Here is a 19,472-nt window from a genome sequence, read left to right as displayed (position 1 = left end):
TTTGTTGTAAATATATTATCTAAATTTAACATGGTCTCATGTAGTCATTTCTTCGTGTGTTTTATTTAGTTTATTACTCGGGGTCATCACTCATTAGTTCTTTTATATAATATTGGGGATAGTGGTGACAATGCACATGGATTTGCAGTGGAGAAAAAACAAGACTGCTCCACCCATGATTAAGGAAACATTTTATACTTTTAAGATATTTTGTTCTTAATACACCGAACTAAAGTAACAAGAAAGTTTGCACACAACCTTATCTCCCATTTTTTTTTTTTTTTTTTATTATATTCATACTCTATTCGAGGATTGGATAAGCAGGCTTTTGAGTCATAGTGTAGTAGTACGCTTTTATTTATCCTGGCCGTCTTAGAATGGAGTCCCTTCCTCTTCCTTCCTCCACATCCCGTACCTGTCCTGTACCCTTTTGTCTAATCCCGCTCCTCTAGTTACCCTGTATTTAAGTTACCTTTTTTGAAGTCTTATTATCCTTTGTTCTACTTGTATGTATTTGTTTTTGACACTGGCTGAATTAATAATAATAATAACAATAACAATAACAATAACAATAACAATAACAATAACAATAACAATAACAATAACAATAACAATAACAATAACAATAACAATAACAATAACAATAACAATAACAATAACAATAACAATAACAATAACAATAACAATAACAATAACAATAACAATAACAATAACAATAACAATAACAATAACAATAACAATAACAATAACAATAACAATAACAATAACAATAACAATAACAATAACAATAACAATAACAATAACAATAACAATAACAATAACAATAACAATAACAATAACAATAACAATAACAATAACAATAACAATAACAATAACAATAACAATAACAATAACAATAACAATAACAATAACAATAACAATAACAATAACAATAACAATAATAATAATAATAATAATAATAATAATAATAATAATTGTAAACTTTGAGAACCTAGTTGTATGAAGTGGTTCTACAACAATTTTTCACTAGTGAGCTTAGTTTGAAATGTTTCTAAAACAAACTAGACATGCATGTACTTAAACACAGTCTTAAATTACATTGTTTATAGAAGAGCTACATTAAGCTACAAGATACAGTTTATGATTGAGAAAACCAACAACTTTGAAGCTGATTCGTTTGTATCAACCTGCTATCGGTACCCAGGGGCCCAGGGTGGATTTCAAAGACTAGTCACATCTCCAGTTCGGAAAAGTATCTCTATATTGACGCAGATATTCATGGAAACACTGAACAATTCTGAAAAATTCATGCAAACTATTCTAAATTTGAAAGTTCAATATAAATTCTTTAAATTTTTGAACTTGACTAGGGACCTAATTGTTGTGAATTGTATGGTAATTGTTTTGAAATTTCAAATAAATATCAACAGATTTACAAAAAAAAATTATTTTCTCACTCAAAGAGTTGTAACAAGCAAAGATGTACATATCTTGGACTATAATTCAATGACAATAATTCCACAAGAAAGGAACATTATACAGCAGATGTTAATATACTTTTGATGTTAAATTTATAGCAAATCTTTGACCTGTTGCGTTTCTTTTTATCTAGTTTGTCGAGTTAATTCCAGCTCAAGCATTGGCAAGATTTTACGCTGTTTTCTCCAGCAGAAAGTTTCCTTAAATGCTTGCCGATAGCGCGAGCTGAAAATGTTGTATACTATGGAGTTGACAGCAGAATTGGCATATGAAAAGATTCTAGCAACAAGAGCTTTTTGAACTTGCCAATCAGCCAGAAGAGGTTCTTTTAGATGCCGGAAAGAGAGTGAGATAGAAAGAGCTTGAAAGAGCATCTGACAAATGAAGAAGACAATCCCATTTGCAACTAACATCGTTGCCACTTGATTACGCATTTGCACCAGCCTAGCTTCAGCAAGTTGTGAGCGAGCACCAACTCGCCTGTGCATGGTCCTCAGAATCTGCGTGTAGAGAATTGTGTTGACTACCATAGCAATGAAGAAAGGTATAGTCTGCAGAAAGTTTGCAACGTGCTCAAATCCTTTCCAAACTCTAATTGCCAAACAGTAGGTAACTTTGCTTGGCAATTTGGGTGCCTTTTCTGGCCAATTCATGCACACCACTTCCAGCCTTGCTCTACCTGGGATGAAGCAGCATGAGATTATCGCAGATAGAATCCAAGCACCAACAATTAACTTCATTGTCCGTTTCTTACCGCTAAACTTTCGGTGCTCTAAAGGTCTGCAGATGGCATAGAACTTCTCCACAGAAACCAGAGTTATTGTAAAAATTGAGGTGAAGTAAGTACAGTTCAATATAAATGGTATGACAATGCAGCCAGGTAGTCCAATATGAGTCTTATCAGCAGGGATTGGAGAGACCCAATTGTTGAAAAGTTTCTCACTGACGGCGACAATCAAGAATGTTAAGTCGGCAACAGCTAAGTTGACTAGGTAGGTGTTGGTGATAGTGCGCATACGTGGGACCCAAGCTAGCACAACACAGAAAGCCCCATTGGTAATGATACCAAGTATCATTAGGAATGGGTAGATAATGTAGATTGCAAATCTATCTCCAGCATCGTTTAATGCTTCATAAACCTCCTCCATGGTTGTTATATTCATTGCAATGTCACAGACTTGTTGCTGACTGTTTGCCATTGCTGCCTTTTCATCACAATTCACTGAAGAAAGTCGCTGGACAGAAAGACACTGAAGATCCCCACATTGATGCAGATAAACACAACTTTCAGTTTGACTGATGACTTCTAAAACGCTCTACAGGTTTCGTAACCCTGCTTGTTTGACGATGACTAGAGCAAGCTAGTCGAAACATGAGACCAATTAAGAATTCACTCCGCGGTAGTGCAGTTAATAAAAATCCTTTAGGCTTTGTCCCAGCCAAGAAGTCTTCCGAACAATCAGATAAATCTACTCCGCGGAAGTAGAATATAGCAAGACAGTTCTCTAAAGAACAAACTCTACCTGGCAAGTAGATACACACATGATGTTACCACAAACCTCACCATGCAATGCCTCAAATCATATATATTGGCTTGTTTAGTTATTAAAGACGAAGCTGACTTGAACAATTCTTTCTTGAACTCTCCAGACGATCGTTCTTTTTCATCAAAACATTCCTCCGCAGCTTTATGGGTAGACCCCCTTCACTGTTGCACAATCCAGCACTGAATGATTATTGGCTAATCCATCTGCAAATAGTTTGCTATTAACCTTCTCTGGACCTTAGAACTATCAACAGCTGAATACAGGTACAAAGATGAATTGATGCAGTCGCATAATAACCCATCAATCAGTCTTTCACAATTCAAAGTTCACTTTCTCTAGCTTTGTTTGTGCTCCACCGCAGACCACTGTCATTTCAGACAATTTAATGCTGGTTTGGCCCAAGGCTAATGCAATGTTTGCCTTGCTTTCACCAACTGTCTATTTTTCATGTTTGTGCATAATAGTACGACAATTAAAAGACTTGAGAAACTTAAGAAGAATGTTATCAACCATTTACATTCTGCAGTGAAGAAAGGTTCCACAATAACTTCTGGCAGCTCTTGTTGTAACCATGTTTTTATTTGACACATAAACTAATATAAAATAAAATCTACAAAATTTGAAGAAGAAAAAAACTCAAATCAACCCCAAGTGTTTGAAACTTTTGAGTTCTCAAATGAAATTCAAAATTCAAACCACTTTAACATTTGAATTTCAGATGAAATGATAACCTCATTCCCTGCCTTGCACAATGTAAAAACACTTGCTTATCAGGAAACCTTTGACTTAACAACATCCGTTGCAAATGACACCAATATCCAAACATTATTAGAAACCTTGCTTTGTATGAAAAGAACATCATACACACTATCAGCAACTCGGCAAACTCCCACAACGGGATATAAACGCAAAGCTTAACACAGCCAATCTCTCTCATACAAACATTGGTTTAACGTTTATGTAAATAATAGTCTAAATTAAGTTGAGGACTACATGTATATACACACACTGCAGCTGTTCTCACAAGTACAGCAAGTACTGGCTAGGATTACCCAAAATTGTACTCTCAAAATATCTCAAGTACGTATAGTGTGTACTATAGGATTAAAATAGAGCCCATGCATTGGCCGCTAAAAACCAGACAGAATACAACGTCACCTTTCAATAATAATAATAGCAAAGTTTTGAAAAGTGCTCAAGGCGCTATTACAAAAGAAAACTTAACTTTAAAAAAAACTTTAAAGGAACCTTACAGAATTGGTAAGAAACAAAAATCGTGAAGATTACAGATTTAGATTAAACTTACACGCTTTAATGATCATGATAATAGAAAACATCCCTTTATTTCTGTCTGAAATGTCATATTTGATGAGAAATAAATAATCTAGTTTCGCGTTTAGAGTTTATCGCTCAGTGAGCGTTTTATTCATTTGTTTTTTGCATCGATGCAATGCAAAATTTGTAATAGGTTTTTCACTATTCTCTCGTGACCCAGATGGCTGATCGATCTCAAACTTCTACAGGTTTGACAGTTTATGTATATGGTGAATTACATAAAGTGCATACACTTTGCTTACAAATGCCAGCAATTGTTTTATTAGCAAAAACCAATTCTGTAATGTTCCTTTAAAAAACATGATTAAATACCACAGAACAGATAGACCGACATGAGGTGTGTTTTGAGAGATGTTTTGATCGAAAGAGTAAATAGGAGCGGATGTTTTGATGTGAAGAGGAAGTTGATTCCAGAGATGTGGTGCTGCAACAGAAAAATACCTGCCCTCCAACATGGCATCTGTGAGCGTGTGTGTGTGTGCGTACGTGTGCCATAGAAATCAAACCAGGAACGCTGCGTGCTTCATTGATTTACAATGTACACGTGTAAACGCACATACGGTCTGCCCTACAAGATGGCGATTTTCATAGCAACAAAGTGGCTATTTGATATGGTCTACTACTGAGGTCAAACAATGGAAACATCTAAGTGTGCATACGTTTCACGTCCAACTTTCATCCAATGATAGGTCTTCCTTTGGCCTCAGTGTCGGCGCTGTTTGAACTTGTTATGACATGCAAGGGGTATATTTACCCCTTGCACGCGCGTCACTCGCGGGGGCTGGTGCCACGCCCACCATGTTGGTGGGCAAGTTAGGTTTACGTGTATTAACGCTGCGTCGCCTAAAATGCGCACTTCACTGCATTACACACAGCATACTCTATGCATAGACTTATATATGAAAACGCACAGTGAAATTGCCCACCAGTATGGCGCATTCAAGATTTTTCTGATGATGAAGTCAGGTGAAATGGGTCAATATAAGTCATTCCTAAAATCTTAATATCGTTATACATGTCATTTCATGCATCATTGGCAAGTTTGATGTCTCGTGTGCCAGTGCAGCTTTGTGCGCATAAGATTGTGTAGAAGATTGATCCTCACCAATAAAGATTGCAAATAAACAAGCTTGAGTTAACTTCTCTTTTATTGCAGAAATTCGTTGAGTTGAAACTTACAGTTCTTTTCAGAACCACCCCAACTCATTTAGAGTTTATCATTACACGGTGTTACTGCCAACCTTCTTATATATACAGACATGCAACTTTCCAATTGCAAACAAAGAGGAATGGTTGATCACACTGGACTTTTGTACAGTGTTTTTCTGTTTTCTATGGCACTGTTTTGGAAAGAAAAGGAGGAAAAGATGCATGTCTGACCATAAGATTACAAACAACTACAATGTTTAAACTTTAAGTCAAATCAATGGCAACAATTTCCGTATATTTCAAAACTAAAATGTTGGCTTTATTTTCCCCCTACTTTTGTCAAATACAAATTGTTTGTTACTTAGTAAATTTATAAGATTTTTTGTAAAAGTTAGCTTTATTTTTATCAGTACTTTTTGATTTAAAGTATTTAATGATGATATATACACTGTAAATCATGATAAAATCACTTCAGGGCAGAGGTTGAAATTGTCACTAGCCTGCTAGCCTGGGACTACCAGATTTACACCTGGGCTACTCTATTATCCAGTTTGATAGCCCGGCGGGCTAGTGGAAAAATAATGTACAAATCAACACCACACACGATAATGAACTTTGCCGATGGTATTGTAAAATGAAATACTTTCGGTGACCAATTTGTGTTGTGACTCAAGACATAAAGTTTATTTGGGCTACCAAAATCTCATCCGAGCTACTAAAAATTCTGGGTTACTAGCCCTGCTGACTACCATGAAAATACACTTAAGAGAACACGTTGCCTTGGTTGGATCGGTCGAGTTGGTCTTTAAAAAGCGTTTGAAACCGTTTGCTATGAAATGCACAGTATGGTTAGAAAGATGTTTAAAAAGTAAAAAATAATGATCCACACTAGCATAACTAGAAATTGCACAGGTTTCCTTTTACATCGCAAAACTAACACGGTCGGCCATTTTATGGAGTCAAAATTGTTACTTCACAAAATGGCTGACCGTGTTTCTTCGCGATGTAAAAGGAAAACCGTGCAATTCCGAGGCATGTTTGTTTGGATCATTAAAATCTACTTTTAAATTATCTATCTAACCACACGCATTTCATAGCAAACAACCAATCCAAGGCAACGTGTTCCTTTAATGCCAACCTAATGCAAGTGTACACCTAAAAATATATACATGTAAACCTACTTACTTACAAGTTTCTACAATTATTTTTTAGATTGTATGAAAGTGGTGATTGTTAAGCATTGGTGCTGAAAAATCTAGGAAACCTGAAAAGTTTTGTCAAAAATGGTAGTTTAATGCTGAGGAATTATGTGCACGAATGCTCATAAACTCCATCCACTTGATGGCTACCCTGGCCAACAGTAACTGACCTCAGACTTTCATATCCATGAAGGAATGTGTGTCAATTTAAAACCACCCGTTTAGAGAATGCTGAAAGTGTTGAGACCCAGGTAATCAAAAATGATTACCACAAAGGATTTTCTTTTTTTTTTGCAAGTCGGCCACTTCAAGGTGTGGGCTACAATTGTTATTTCCAGAGGCCATTTCCACCTACTAAACAGGGTTACCCCTTTTACAGTCCATACAGATGTAGGCTTGGGTATCATCAGTCCGAAGCCTGGCCGGTAGAGCAGAAAGCACTACCTCCCCAATTTTATGTAGCAAGTGTCATGACCGGGACTCGAACCCACACTCTGCTGATCAAACACCAGAGCTTGAATCCAGTGCTCTTATTAACCGCTCGGCCATGACACGCCACATTAAAGTGTGGGGGGATTTGACTCCTGAAGAAGAAACACAAAGGAAACTATGAGTTGGTTGACTCTCTATAAAACCCTGTTCTATACTTCAAGACATCAGACAGGAGTCAACCCCCCCCCACGCTCTTATGTATCCTCAGTGGTAATCATTTTTGAGGGGTGCAACATATGGTGACCATGAAGGGATAGGTATGTTGCCTCTACATTCATTGTTGAGTCAATGGCAAGCGCCTGTCCAGTGAAAACCGTAGCCATGGCAGACATGTAGCAGAGCAGTGAGGACCTGTTTGTGACGTCACGGCTTGACAAAGAGAGATGGGCGACAGCTAGAGGTGAAGAGCCAGAAGGAAGAGGAACGAAGGAAAAGCAGCGGAGACCCAGCCTAGTGAGGTTGGGCCCGAAGAAGATACCTTGTTGCAAATTCAAAGATGGAAAAGTCACCGCAGGAGCGGTGCCAGATCTTACTTAACCAGGTCAGTGCACTTAACAAGGCCCAACTACTCCAGACATGTCAGCATCTGGAGCCCCGAACAACCAAAAGCACCAGTAATAGTGAAACCCCCAACGAGTCCAGCTGCAGAGGTCCCCCTTCACTCTGGAAATGACAACATTGGAGTAATGACCCTCAGCCGCAAAGAATTCAACTTTTCAAGCCTTGCTCACCAAATTGAGAATGGCCTGGCTAAAGGTCACAGTGAGTGTGAAGTCAAATTGAGAATGGCCTGGCTAAAGGTCACAGTGAGTGTGAAGTCAAATTGAGAATGGCCTGGCTAAAGGTCACAGTGAGTGTGAAGTCAAATTGAGAATGGCCTGGCTAAAGGTCACAGTGAGTGTGAAGTCAAATTGAGAATGGCCTGGCTAAAGGTCACAGTGAGTGTGAAGTCAAATTGAGAATGGCCTGGCTAAAGGTCACAGTGAGTGTGAAGTCAAATTGAGAATGGCCTGGCTAAAGGTCACAGTGAGTGTGAAGTCAAATTGAGAATGGCCTGGCTAAAGGTCACAGTGAGTGTGAAGTCATTGAGGCAGTGATCTGAGCCATAATGCCAGGATCATCCCTACCAATTTACCTCCAGGGAAGAACCGATCACATGATACACAGTCTTCGTCGGTTGCTGAGGTCGCATTATCCGGGGAAAAAACTCTATCATCAACTCTCTCGTCTAACACAACACTGCAAAGAGTCTGCATAGAATTTCTTGAACTGGGCTCTTGACTTACAACAGAAAGCTATGTTTGCGAGTCAAGAAACCAGATCAGGATTGAAGTACGACGCATCGTTCGTGCAGAGCAAGTTCTTACGTGCACTCTTGACAAGACTCTGAAGCGACACGGTGAAGAACAAAATCCGGCCATTCCTTGAAAACGAAACAACTACAGATGAGCTTTTGTTCGAGAGGATCGACAAGGCGCTAGTCACGAGGCTGAATGTCAACAGCAGTTGGGGCATGTCAAAGCTGTTACACAGAGCACCAGTTGTAAAGAAGACAAAAATAAGGGGGTGGTATAAAACCCTGACGGCTACACTAGGAACTTCACACATTCATCAGGAAAATTCACCATCATCTCCTGAGGGAAGAGATGGAGGAGCAGGAAGATGAGGGAATGGCGTTTTATGTGAAGCTGCAGGAATACCTGCATGGCTTGATGGTGGAGACCCTTGAACAACCGAAAGCACCAGTAATAGTGAAACCCCCAACGAGTCCATCTGCAGAGGTCAACACCCGCTCTGGAAATGACAACATTGGAGTGATGACCCTCAGTCGCAGATAATTCAAAATATCCGGGCAGATCGGAGAGCCGGGTCAGCAGGACAGGCCGATATTTTAAAGCCATTTTAAAGGTCACAGTGAGGGTGAAGTCATCGAGGCAGTGATCCGTGCCGTAATGCCTGGATCATCCCTAAGGAGCTACCTCCAAGAAAGAAGGAAGAACCGATCTCACCCTACCCAGTCTTCGTTGGTTGCTGAGGTCGCATTATCAGAAAAAAGACGCGACAGAGCTCTATCATCAACTCTCTCGTCTTACACAAGACTACAAAGAATCTGCACAGTTTCCTGATCGGGCTCTTGACTTACGCCAGTAAGTTATGTTTGCGAGTCAAGAAACCGGATCAGGATTAAAATACGACGCATCGCTCGTGCAGAGCATGTTCTTACATGCATTCTTGACAGGCCTCAGAAGCGACACGGTTAAGAACGAAATCCGCCCATTCCTTGAAAACAAAACAACTACAGATGAGCTTTTGTTCGAGAGGATCAGTAGCGCCGCTAGTCACGAGGCTGAACGTCAACAGAAGTTGGCCCATTCAAGGAAAGAGCACCAGTTGTGAAGACAAAAAAGAGGGGATGGTATAAGACCATGACCGCTACACTAGGAACTTCACACATTAAAATACTCTTAGAGCTTATTTATTTTCAAAAAGGTTACAAAAGAGAAGATGCTCTTGTTGAAGTATTTTCAGAAGTCTTAGTCAAGAGATAAGAAAACCTCTGTGGACAATCAATTTTGCAAATGATATCTTTTAACTACCATATAATATGGTATTTTGACAACAAAGTTACTGATTTCTCAGCCATCGCTCAACATTCACCACTTTCATAAAATCCACAAATAATTGTAAATACTTTAATCTAAGTAAGTAGGTTAATATGGCTGTCAAATGAGGGTACACTTCTATAAACCATCCTGTATTTTATGCATTTATGAACAACGGTGTTTTGGACTTTGGGAATTAAACAATGAATGGAATAATCATGGTATTGAAGGACAAAACTAAAATGCATAAATCCTGGTGTCATGGGTTTCCGATAGGATAACAGGAAAATTGTTCACAATCAAAAACTAAATGGGTTTTTTTAAATCATCTATCCAACCCACTTTATCGTGTGTTGAAATCTTTAAAAGTTTATGTCTTGTTGTTTCTTTGACTCTTGTTGTTTCTTTGACTCATTTGATTGTTGGCATAATAATGCACAAAAAGTGATTGATACCAAAAATTAGTCATTTTATAAATGTTTGAGCACAACCTACGACAGGAAACTTTATTCTCATTATGATTAAGCCTGACGAAAATACAGACCGTGAGTAAACAGCAGAGCTTCTGTCACCGGTGGAGCTTGCACAGTCTCGCGGTAAACGGGAATCAAAGTTGGGGTCGAAAATATATGACTATCAAAAACATAAGATCCGACGATACTTTTCTTGTAGTTTTTTGCACCTCAAATTTATATAAACCCAACATCTGCAATGTGATAAATGTTAACACTAGAGGGCAGTAGACACATGAAGCACGGTTCTTACTTTTGGATTGCCCAGCTGCGATAACAAAAATCCAAAACACTACAAAACATTTGTGAAAGCTTAAAGCTAAATTGTTAAGAAGTTGTTACATTTCAAGGATTCAAGTTTGCTTGTAGAACAAGTTAGTTCTCCATTATTGTATATCAGAATATAAAATAGATATTAAATATAGTAGATTTTGGAAAAATTCTAAACTTACATCAAAAAGAAAGCAGGATCAGCTTCATGTCTTTAATTGTAGCACAGCCTAGAGAGAGAGGAGAAACATTAAATGAATAGACTTCATGTTAACAGAGAGTATGAAATGATTTTTTTTTAAATTAAGAATAATCTTATATCATACCAAAAATATCAAAAATAGTTAATGGCCTGGCGTTTTGACCCTCGCAGAATCTTTCTCGAAAGAAAATCGCGAAAAGCCTTCAAGAAAGACACTGCTAGGATCGAAACGTCAGGTCATTAATTTTTTTTTGCATTTATACCATGGGTCCTTTTGATCGGTAAGCAACAGTTTTCAACAGCTAACTCCATTTTCTCAAAATTATTAACATCATACAAAATATGTCATACAGTTGTGTTTTTAAGAATACATCACAACAACTATATTTTATTTTATATATTTTCTCCAAATTAGGTCCTGGTCAAACACATTTAATGTAATTTTGCAGTAAATACAGAATCCAACACAATACAACAGGGTTTGATATTTTCAAGGCATCTGTGTGTGTGATAGGATAAGACATACCTTATTTGCAGTTTCTAAAGATAAGATAAGTTTGCTGAGTTCCTGTCTGTCCATCTCTAATGAGACAATCTTATTTTTGTCTCCTTTAAGAATGTCAAAGTCCATAGTGACCAGGGGTTCATGAACGGATGCAATTTTGTCACTGGAGAGAGCAAGCTGCAAGAGAGAACAAACAAACATGGCAACTTATGTCATCATTAATGATTAAGGGAATAAAAGGGTAGCGACAAGTTCTTAAAATGCTGCTTAATACCGGCAGGGTAGTGACCGTGCGATAAAGGCCCGACGTCCTTGAGCTCTGTACGTGTGTTGCATTTTTATGACTGAGACGGTTTTTCGATATGCATATAGTACGCATATAGTATGCATCTAAACGTATCTGAAAACAACCAGTTATAAACAGCTTGAGCTGGTCAGTATCAACCGTTTAACCACCCCCATGTGACGTGCTCTCCACCAATAGGAATAGCGGAACTGTCTTTGAGGTATTTATGAATGCCTTTTAAAGGCACTGGACACGGGCCAAGACTTATTTGACCCTAGACCGGCCCCTGTCTTTATCCGCAAGGATAAAGTCAGCTTCTCAGGTCCAGTGTTTCCGTTAACGCCAGGCCATTAACTATTTTTTGATATTTTTGGTATGATATAATATAAGATTATTCTTATTTTTTTTTTTAAATCATTTCATACTCTCTGTTAACATGAAGTCTATTCATTTAATGTTTCTCCTCTCTCTCTAGGCTGTACTACAATTAAAGACATGAAGCTGATCCTGCTTTTTTTTTATGTAAGTTTAGAATTTCTCCAAAATGTATTATATATCATATTCTGATATACCAACTGAAAACTACGGCGCAACAAAAGTTACAAAACGCTGATTAAAACTGTGCAGAATGAATCGCGTATACCCCCGGAAGTGATAAAAAAAAACTATTGAGAGCGCCCTCACATGTTCAAAAATACGCCGCATTAACACATGTGAAGACCCCTTTCTATTGAACTGTACAATCTCCCAATACACAGTATACCTTCCCTAGCTCTGGTTAACTGATTTACTTAGATGCAAGCAGCTGAAAGACATCCATCAACTACTTTTCAGTCCACTTCTGGGACCATCCATCTTTCACACCAACACAAATACAACCTTGACTGGCCTGATACTTTACGGATGCAACAAAGGTGGTTGCCTCCATGCCCCCTGCCTTGATGCCCTTGAAATGTTCCAGTAGAAAATGACAATTTCCTCAAAGGGTGCCCTTTCAAAAACTAGGCATTCAGGCCGACCTTGATGCTTGAAGCATGAAGCAATTCCAGCCCTGTAATTTGGAGACTTTAGAACGCTAGGTGGCAGCTTCTCAGGTCCAGTGTTTCCGTTAACGCCAGGCCATTAACTATTTTTTGATATTTTTGGTATGATATAATATAAGATTATTCTTATTTTTTTTTTTAAATCATTTCATACTCTCTGTTAACATGAAGTCTATTCATTTAATGTTTCGCCTCTCTCTCTAGGCTGTACTACAATTAAAGACATGAAGCTGATCCTGCTTTTTTTTTATGTAAGTTTAGAATTTCTCCAAAATGTATTATATATCATATTCTGATATACCAACTGAAAACTACGGCGCAACAAAAGTTACAAAACGCTGATTAAAACTGTGCAGAATGAATCGCGTATACCCCCGGAAGTGATAAAAAAAAACTATTGAGAGCGCCCTCACATGGTCAAAAATACGCCGCATTAACACGTGTGAAGACCCCTTTCTATTGAACTGTACAATCTCCCAATACACAGTATACCTTCCCTAGCTCTGGTTAACTGATTTACTTAGATGCAAGCAGCTGAAAGACATCCATCAACTACTTTTCAGTCCACTTCTGGGACCATCCATCTTTCACACCAACACAAATACAACCTTGACTGGCCTGATACTTTACGGATGCAACAAAGGTGGTTGCCTCCATGCCCCCTGCCTTGATGCCCTTGAAATGTTCCAGTAGAAAATGACAATTTCCTCAAAGGGTGCCCTTTCAAAAACTAGGCATTCAGGCCGACCTTGATGCTTGAAGCATGAACCAATTCCAGCCCTGTAATTTGGAGACTTTAGAACGCTAGGTGGCAGCAGACTTACCAGGTAAACATCCATTAATATAAATAGTTCTGAGCATGTGCACAATTCTGAGAACAATGAATTTACCTGGTAAGTCTGCTGCCCTCTAGTGTCCAAAAAGTCTCCCATTAGAACTAGTTGACCTAAATGAACAAACCTTGAGTTTCCAGTCAAAGTCTTTGAGATTAGAATGTGAGATGGCAGCAGTATCTGCTAATAGACTGGCTCTGATGTCATCTCTTCTGACTGTCACACTCTCAGATAGCTTCCTCTGAATCTCAGCTGGCAGGTTATCTAAGGACTTCTCCATCTACGGGGGAAAAAAATAAAAATATCCTGCTCAGTCGTAAAAATGATAATAATAATGGCTTCTGATGTAGCGCTCATATCCGTCACTCAGTGACGCTCAAGGCGCTTCAATATTCAGTATTTTCCTGCAAGGAATGTGCGGGGCTACTTTTGTATTACAAGACCTTTTCCATGTAATGGTTTACTGGTTTACAAGGTGCTGTGGCGCAATATGCAGCCAATCAAACCAAGAACACGCGGGAAAACCCCTTCTCTTTTCGGTAAGAGCACTGGGTTATTTAAAAGTTTGGTTACAAAAAGATGCCTCCAACGTCAACAGCAACTCACCTTTAAAAAATTGCCATACAGCTAGGAATCCTAAGCTTGTATATAAAGTAGATACAAACAATTATCAACATACAATTCTGTCAATAGACCTTTATTGAAAAACAAAGGAAATGTATACTCATACCGTATCTTTGGTGAGTCCATTCTTCACTGCATCTTTGATCCATCTTTGGCAAGCTTCAATGACCTGGTTCCATAGCTGGATGTTCCAGACTTTACCGTAGTCCTGATACCTAGGATGACAATGTCCGCATAGCCCATCAATTACTTGGTACAAAAGCTGTTGGGAAAAAAAATACATATTTCTTACATTCAATCAATGGTTTATTAAAAATCTATTCAAATTGCTGCCAGCAGAATTACATGAACAGTTACATAATTAAAATTCTGGAGTAAAACAATTCCAATAATAATTAAATTGGCATTAAATCTGTTTATTACAAAAACAGAGATGTTTAAAACTTATTCAACAAAATATCGAAGGAAACTGGGGGACGATACTTGAACTCGGCTTCCAGTTACACTTTGCAAAAAATTAAGAAAAATTGTTGTGCACACAATTTTCTATGAAACACTTAACACAATCCATACGCTACAAGTTTATAATTCAGTTCTACATCTATTCAGCTACTTGTCAAAGCCTATACAGCATCTGGACAAGGGGTTGATGTGTAGTCATTATTAAAAGACACTGGACACTACTGGTAATTGTCAAAGACCAGTCTTCTCACTTGGTGTATCTTAACATGCATAAAAAAAAAAACTGTGAAAATTTGAGCTCGATTGGTCGTCTGCGAGTATGAAAGAATATACACCAAAGCTGTGTGCTTTCAGATGCCTGATTTCGAGACAAATCAAGTTTGTGGAAAATTACTTCTTTCTTGAAAACTACGTCACTTCAGAGGGAGCCGTTTCTCACAATGTTTTACCTATCAACCTCTCCCAGTCCCCATTACTTGTTACCAAGTAAGGTTTTGGATAGCTTTCCGTATCCTGCCTGCCACCACATTTTCACTAATTTGTACAAAAAGGAATATTTCATTTGATTTGAGCAACTTGGAAGTTGGATCTATTTGATTCCATAACAAATGAAAAAGTGGTGGCAGGATACAGAAACTTTTCCTCACTGGATAAAACATCCACATACCATTTTAGTTGCGATAACGTAACCCTCCTGCCGACGGCGTAGCCGAAGGGTTACGAAGCTTTCACAATGTGTGCAGGGCGAAATAGTTAAAAACGTACAATTTCGACAGCTAGTCAGCAGATTTGCTCCATTTTTACCACTTTTGAAAATCATGACACAAATTCTAAGAGGATGAACTTGATCCTCAATGTCTAATGAATCCTACTATTTTCCTACTAATGTCGTGCATGCATAAGCACTGTTAATGGCGGACTGTATCTCGCAACACAAAACCAAAACTTTAAAAATTTCAACACACCATGAAGTGAAGTGTTATTGTTAAAAAATTGGATAGATTTGAAAAAAAAATATTTACTTTTTAATTGTGAACAATTTTCCTGTTATCCTACTGAAAACACATGACACCAGGATATGACACTTAGACTAAGATACGTGATACGTGTTGGACCAGATCAACCATTTCCGCTCGAAACAAACCTCCGGCCTGGCGGCCGTCGGGAGGAGGGTTACGTTATCGCAACTAATCATTGAGGTAAATTAGATACTATTTTATTTCATATCAAATGAAAAAGTGGTGGCGCCGTACGGAAACTTTTCCGCTCCCCACCCCCCTCCCCTCCCCCGGGCTAAGAAAAGGCGCTTGTCCGGAAACTAGACATTATTCACATTACAAATAAACGCCAATTATTTCATCACTTAATCATGAAATTAAAGCATGTAATACGTTCTAGAAAGTATACGATACATACGGTATCAAGTTTTTCATGGGGACATTTCTCAAGAAGTTGTAAACTATCGGCGGCCATACTCAGCTCAATCTGTCGTCAGCAGCACGCAAAAGATAAAGAGTCACAAGAGATTGACAAAAAGTAGAGATTGTGTGGGACAGACGTGTGTGCATGCAAGTGTGTGTGATGAAACAGTCGTCGTGTGTGATCGGGCTGCACTACCCTTCCCACAACGTCAGAGGGCGGGCTACCAGTCTTCTTCATCTTCCTTTCTTTCTCCCCCCAGAAAACTCACATACATCCCATACGGCCCACTCCCACTCCCATGATTTATACAAATTCTGAAACTAAATAATGTTGTCAAGGTGTGTTAAATGTTTGTCCTACAATAAAGTAAAGCTGTTTTTCATGCGTATGAGCGCAGCGAAGGAGCATGAAACTCACATACCTCCCATACGACACTATTTTTTAAAAGTTGTGTGACCTTTTGGAACTTAGACTAGTCACCCCAGAAAACAACACCCACTAAAATTTGATGTGCTTTTTCCCCAGCCGACTTGCTGCCAGTTTCATTATATAAAACTTTCCTCCACTTTCCGGGCCAAAATAGGAACCAACTCCTCGAAAGTTGAAGCATAGAACCAAACTGGTCATTATTACACAAACTGTTTACAGTCCTAGTATGCCTACTGGTCCACCGTTTGTATTAGATAATGAGTAACATTATACTGACATAATAACATTATGTTGCTGTGTTTAGGTATGCTACAAGCAGCTCCATGTTGGGCCCAGATCATAGAGCTATATATATATAGCTCTATGGCCTAGATGGATTGCAAACTATTTTTCTTTTTCTCAAAAGAGATAGGGCTCCGTTCACTTGTGTGAGATATTACCCAGCTAACATGTATACGTCGGCCCAACGTTGGCAAACGTACACATTTTTGCTAGGGCAACCGTTGGCGAGTGACGTTGTGGTGACGTTGTTTTTTTTCCATCGGGCCAACGTCGAGGACGTTGGGCCAACGTTGGGCCAACGTAAGCCCCACCCCATTCCGACGTCGGCAACTTTTTTGCCGACGTCTGCACGCCCAACGTTCGTTAGACGTTTTAGCTAAACGTTGGGACAACATGATGTTTTTTTAATTGGCCAACGTCGGCAGCTGACGTCGTATTGACGTTTGTTTACAGCGTTGGGCCAACGTTGGGCCAACTTACGAATAATCTAAAACAATAATTTAGAGATTAACTATCTTTTAATGTAGTTAACGCCCTGTGTAATTAATTCAAGTTATTAGTGTATGTTAATTAACACTTATCAGTTATGTTATTTACAAGTAATTGATGATACTAATAACTACATACATTCTAACTACAACTTAAACTGGCCCATACACTCTTGTGTACGGCATGTCTTGTATTTATATAGTCAAGAATCCACAGACTTTCCAATCATGGTTTTACACCTTTATTAATTAAAATTGTTTACTTCTACATTCAAATGTTTATTAAAAGTATTTTTAGTGTACATATTTTCTTACAGACAAATTATCCACAAAAGTACACAAACTTGCTTTGGAAATTCTTAAACTCATCAAATTTGTTTTTAGTATTATTAATACACACTTCTAAATCACGTCCACAAATTTGCATTTATTTCAACGTTGGGCCAACGTTGGGCCAACGTTTGAATATTATCTTGGTGGGAAAGTGGCCCTTTAGACTGTACAACGTTTCCTGACGTTGGCACAACCGTAGGACGCCGATGTTAGGTTGCCCACATCATAACTACGTTATGCCAACGTTGGAAATTGACATGTTATACGGCACAACAATTCCCGACGTTGGCATAACCCGGCTAAGGATGCAGACGTTAGGTTGCCCGTATTATAACTACGTTGAGCCAACGTTGGAAATTGACCTGTTATACTGCACAAAATCTCCCGACGTTGGCACAACCTAAAGATGCAGACATTAGGTTACCCGTGTTTTAACTACGTTGAGCCAACGTTGAAAAACGAAATGTTTCATTGCATAACATTTCCCGACGTGTTGAAACCGCCACACCGGAGGGTAACGGATAACTCAATACGGCACTAAAAATGGACTACTTTCGCTTGCTGTGCGCAGGCATCGCATGACGTAATGCTACCGTATTTGGCCATTCGGAAAACTGAACACAGCGGAAAGTTGAAACCGCCACACCGGACGTAATATAGTAGAGCTCTGCGAATTGTGTTTAAATTGTTCTAAATACACTTCCGTAGGGTTGAGAACATCGCTTGATTCTTGAATGGTCCTTTACGAGACTTGTTTATCACTTAGATCATGGTTTGCTTAGTAATAGAAAGTTTGTGTGCTTTATATAACAGGCTCTATGAAATTGGGCCCAGGTGACTTGCCTCCGTGTTTTTTGTCCTCACTTTGTTACAACCCGAATGTGTTTTTTTAACGGGCGAGCTAAAACCACTATTTCTACCTCCATGCTAAAACTGATTTAAACAAAACAAAGTTTAATGAACATGCATGCTGGACGTGACACCCTTATTTTGTAATTTTTGTTTTGCCTCTTTGGCCTAGTGTACTTACCCATTTATATTGAGGCTACTATGACATTTGTGAACGGTTCGATTCCTGGCCCAACATTGAGAAAAATAGTAGAGTTTTGTTTAAAAGTTTTGGCCACAAATATTTTTAAAGGGAAGGTACACGTTTGGTAATTCCCAAAACAAATAACATTAACTTAAAACTTACCTGGTAACGAGCACTGGAGAGGTGTTGCTAGTCTGAAACCTTGTGAGAAACGGCTCCCTCTGAAGTAGCATAGATTTTGAGAAATAGGTAATTTCTCACTAAAATAAAAAAAAGAGACTTCTAGCAAGAAGTCTTTTATTCCCATCAGAAAGCACACAAATTCGTCAAACAAGGGTGTTTTCTCTCTTACCATTTTCTCGCAATTTCGATGACCAATTGAGCTCAAATTTTCACAGGCTCGTTATTTTATGCTTATGTTGGGATACACCAAGTGAGAAGACTGGTCTTAGACAATTACCAATAGTGTACCTTCGTAGGAGAGTGGCGTTACGAGCCCCGAAGTGTGACGTCAGACGTTTTTTTCTGCACATTTGAATTTTCATCCTCAAATATTTTCCTGATTTTTGTTTAAAGGGTTCCCATTGAATTGGAAAAACAACATTTTCATTGAAAAGCACTACGCCAGTGGCAATTTCGTTGAGACAAAAAAAATTGCGTGCAGGCTACGTTATGGTTATAGCTCCGTTAGAGGTAGCCCCATAAATGGGTCCTTATAGCCACACTAAAGTTGTCCAGCGCGTACAAAAGGCGCTGCGTACATAAAAAGTAGCCGCGTCCTGCTTCGATCCGTAAGATTTTGCAAGGACGGTGAAACGGTCCAACAATATCTGGATTGAAAGTTACGTCGTGTAACCAAAAAGCTGATTTCCTGCAGAGCTAGTGTGAAAGCGAAGCTGTTTGTATCCGTGTTGAAATTTTTCCGAATCAACACGGACCCTATC

The 19,472-nt window shown here is 38.6% G+C and overlaps 2 protein-coding genes across 4 annotated transcripts; both read right to left on the bottom strand.

Annotated features, from left to right (window-relative positions):
• Positions 1–1,089: 1,089 nt before the first annotated feature.
• Positions 1,090–3,132, bottom strand: LOC139935922 (neuropeptides capa receptor-like). The gene has a single exon (XM_071930552.1). The coding sequence runs from the start codon at positions 2,676–2,678 to the stop codon at positions 1,605–1,607; it is 1,074 nt and encodes a 357-aa protein (XP_071786653.1). The 5' UTR covers positions 2,679–3,132; the 3' UTR covers positions 1,090–1,604.
• A 2,365-nt stretch (positions 3,133–5,497) lies between these two features.
• LOC139935921 (COMM domain-containing protein 8-like) lies at positions 5,498–16,114 on the bottom strand. 3 transcript variants are annotated; one of them, XM_071930549.1, is made up of 6 exons: positions 15,958–16,114; positions 14,186–14,341; positions 13,583–13,735; positions 11,315–11,470; positions 10,769–10,816; positions 5,498–10,584 (listed from the first exon to the last, which is right to left on the bottom strand). In XM_071930549.1, exons 1-5 carry the CDS (start codon positions 16,012–16,014, stop codon positions 10,793–10,795), a joined length of 546 nt encoding a protein of 181 aa, XP_071786650.1. In that variant the 5' UTR covers positions 16,015–16,114; the 3' UTR covers positions 5,498–10,584; positions 10,769–10,792. The 3 variants fall into 3 exon arrangements, with proteins under 3 accessions (XP_071786650.1, XP_071786651.1, XP_071786652.1); XM_071930550.1 differs by having other exon boundaries at positions 5,498–10,510; XM_071930551.1 differs by having other exon boundaries at positions 5,498–7,293; positions 15,958–16,113.
• Between the last annotated feature and the right edge of the window lie 3,358 nt (positions 16,115–19,472).

Source organism: Asterias amurensis, chromosome 4, assembly GCF_032118995.1.
Source record: "Asterias amurensis chromosome 4, ASM3211899v1".
Classification (NCBI taxonomy): domain Eukaryota; kingdom Metazoa; phylum Echinodermata; class Asteroidea; order Forcipulatida; family Asteriidae; genus Asterias; species Asterias amurensis.
Note: the sequence above shows the minus strand (reverse complement) of the source record. Positions and strands in the feature narration are given on the sequence as shown.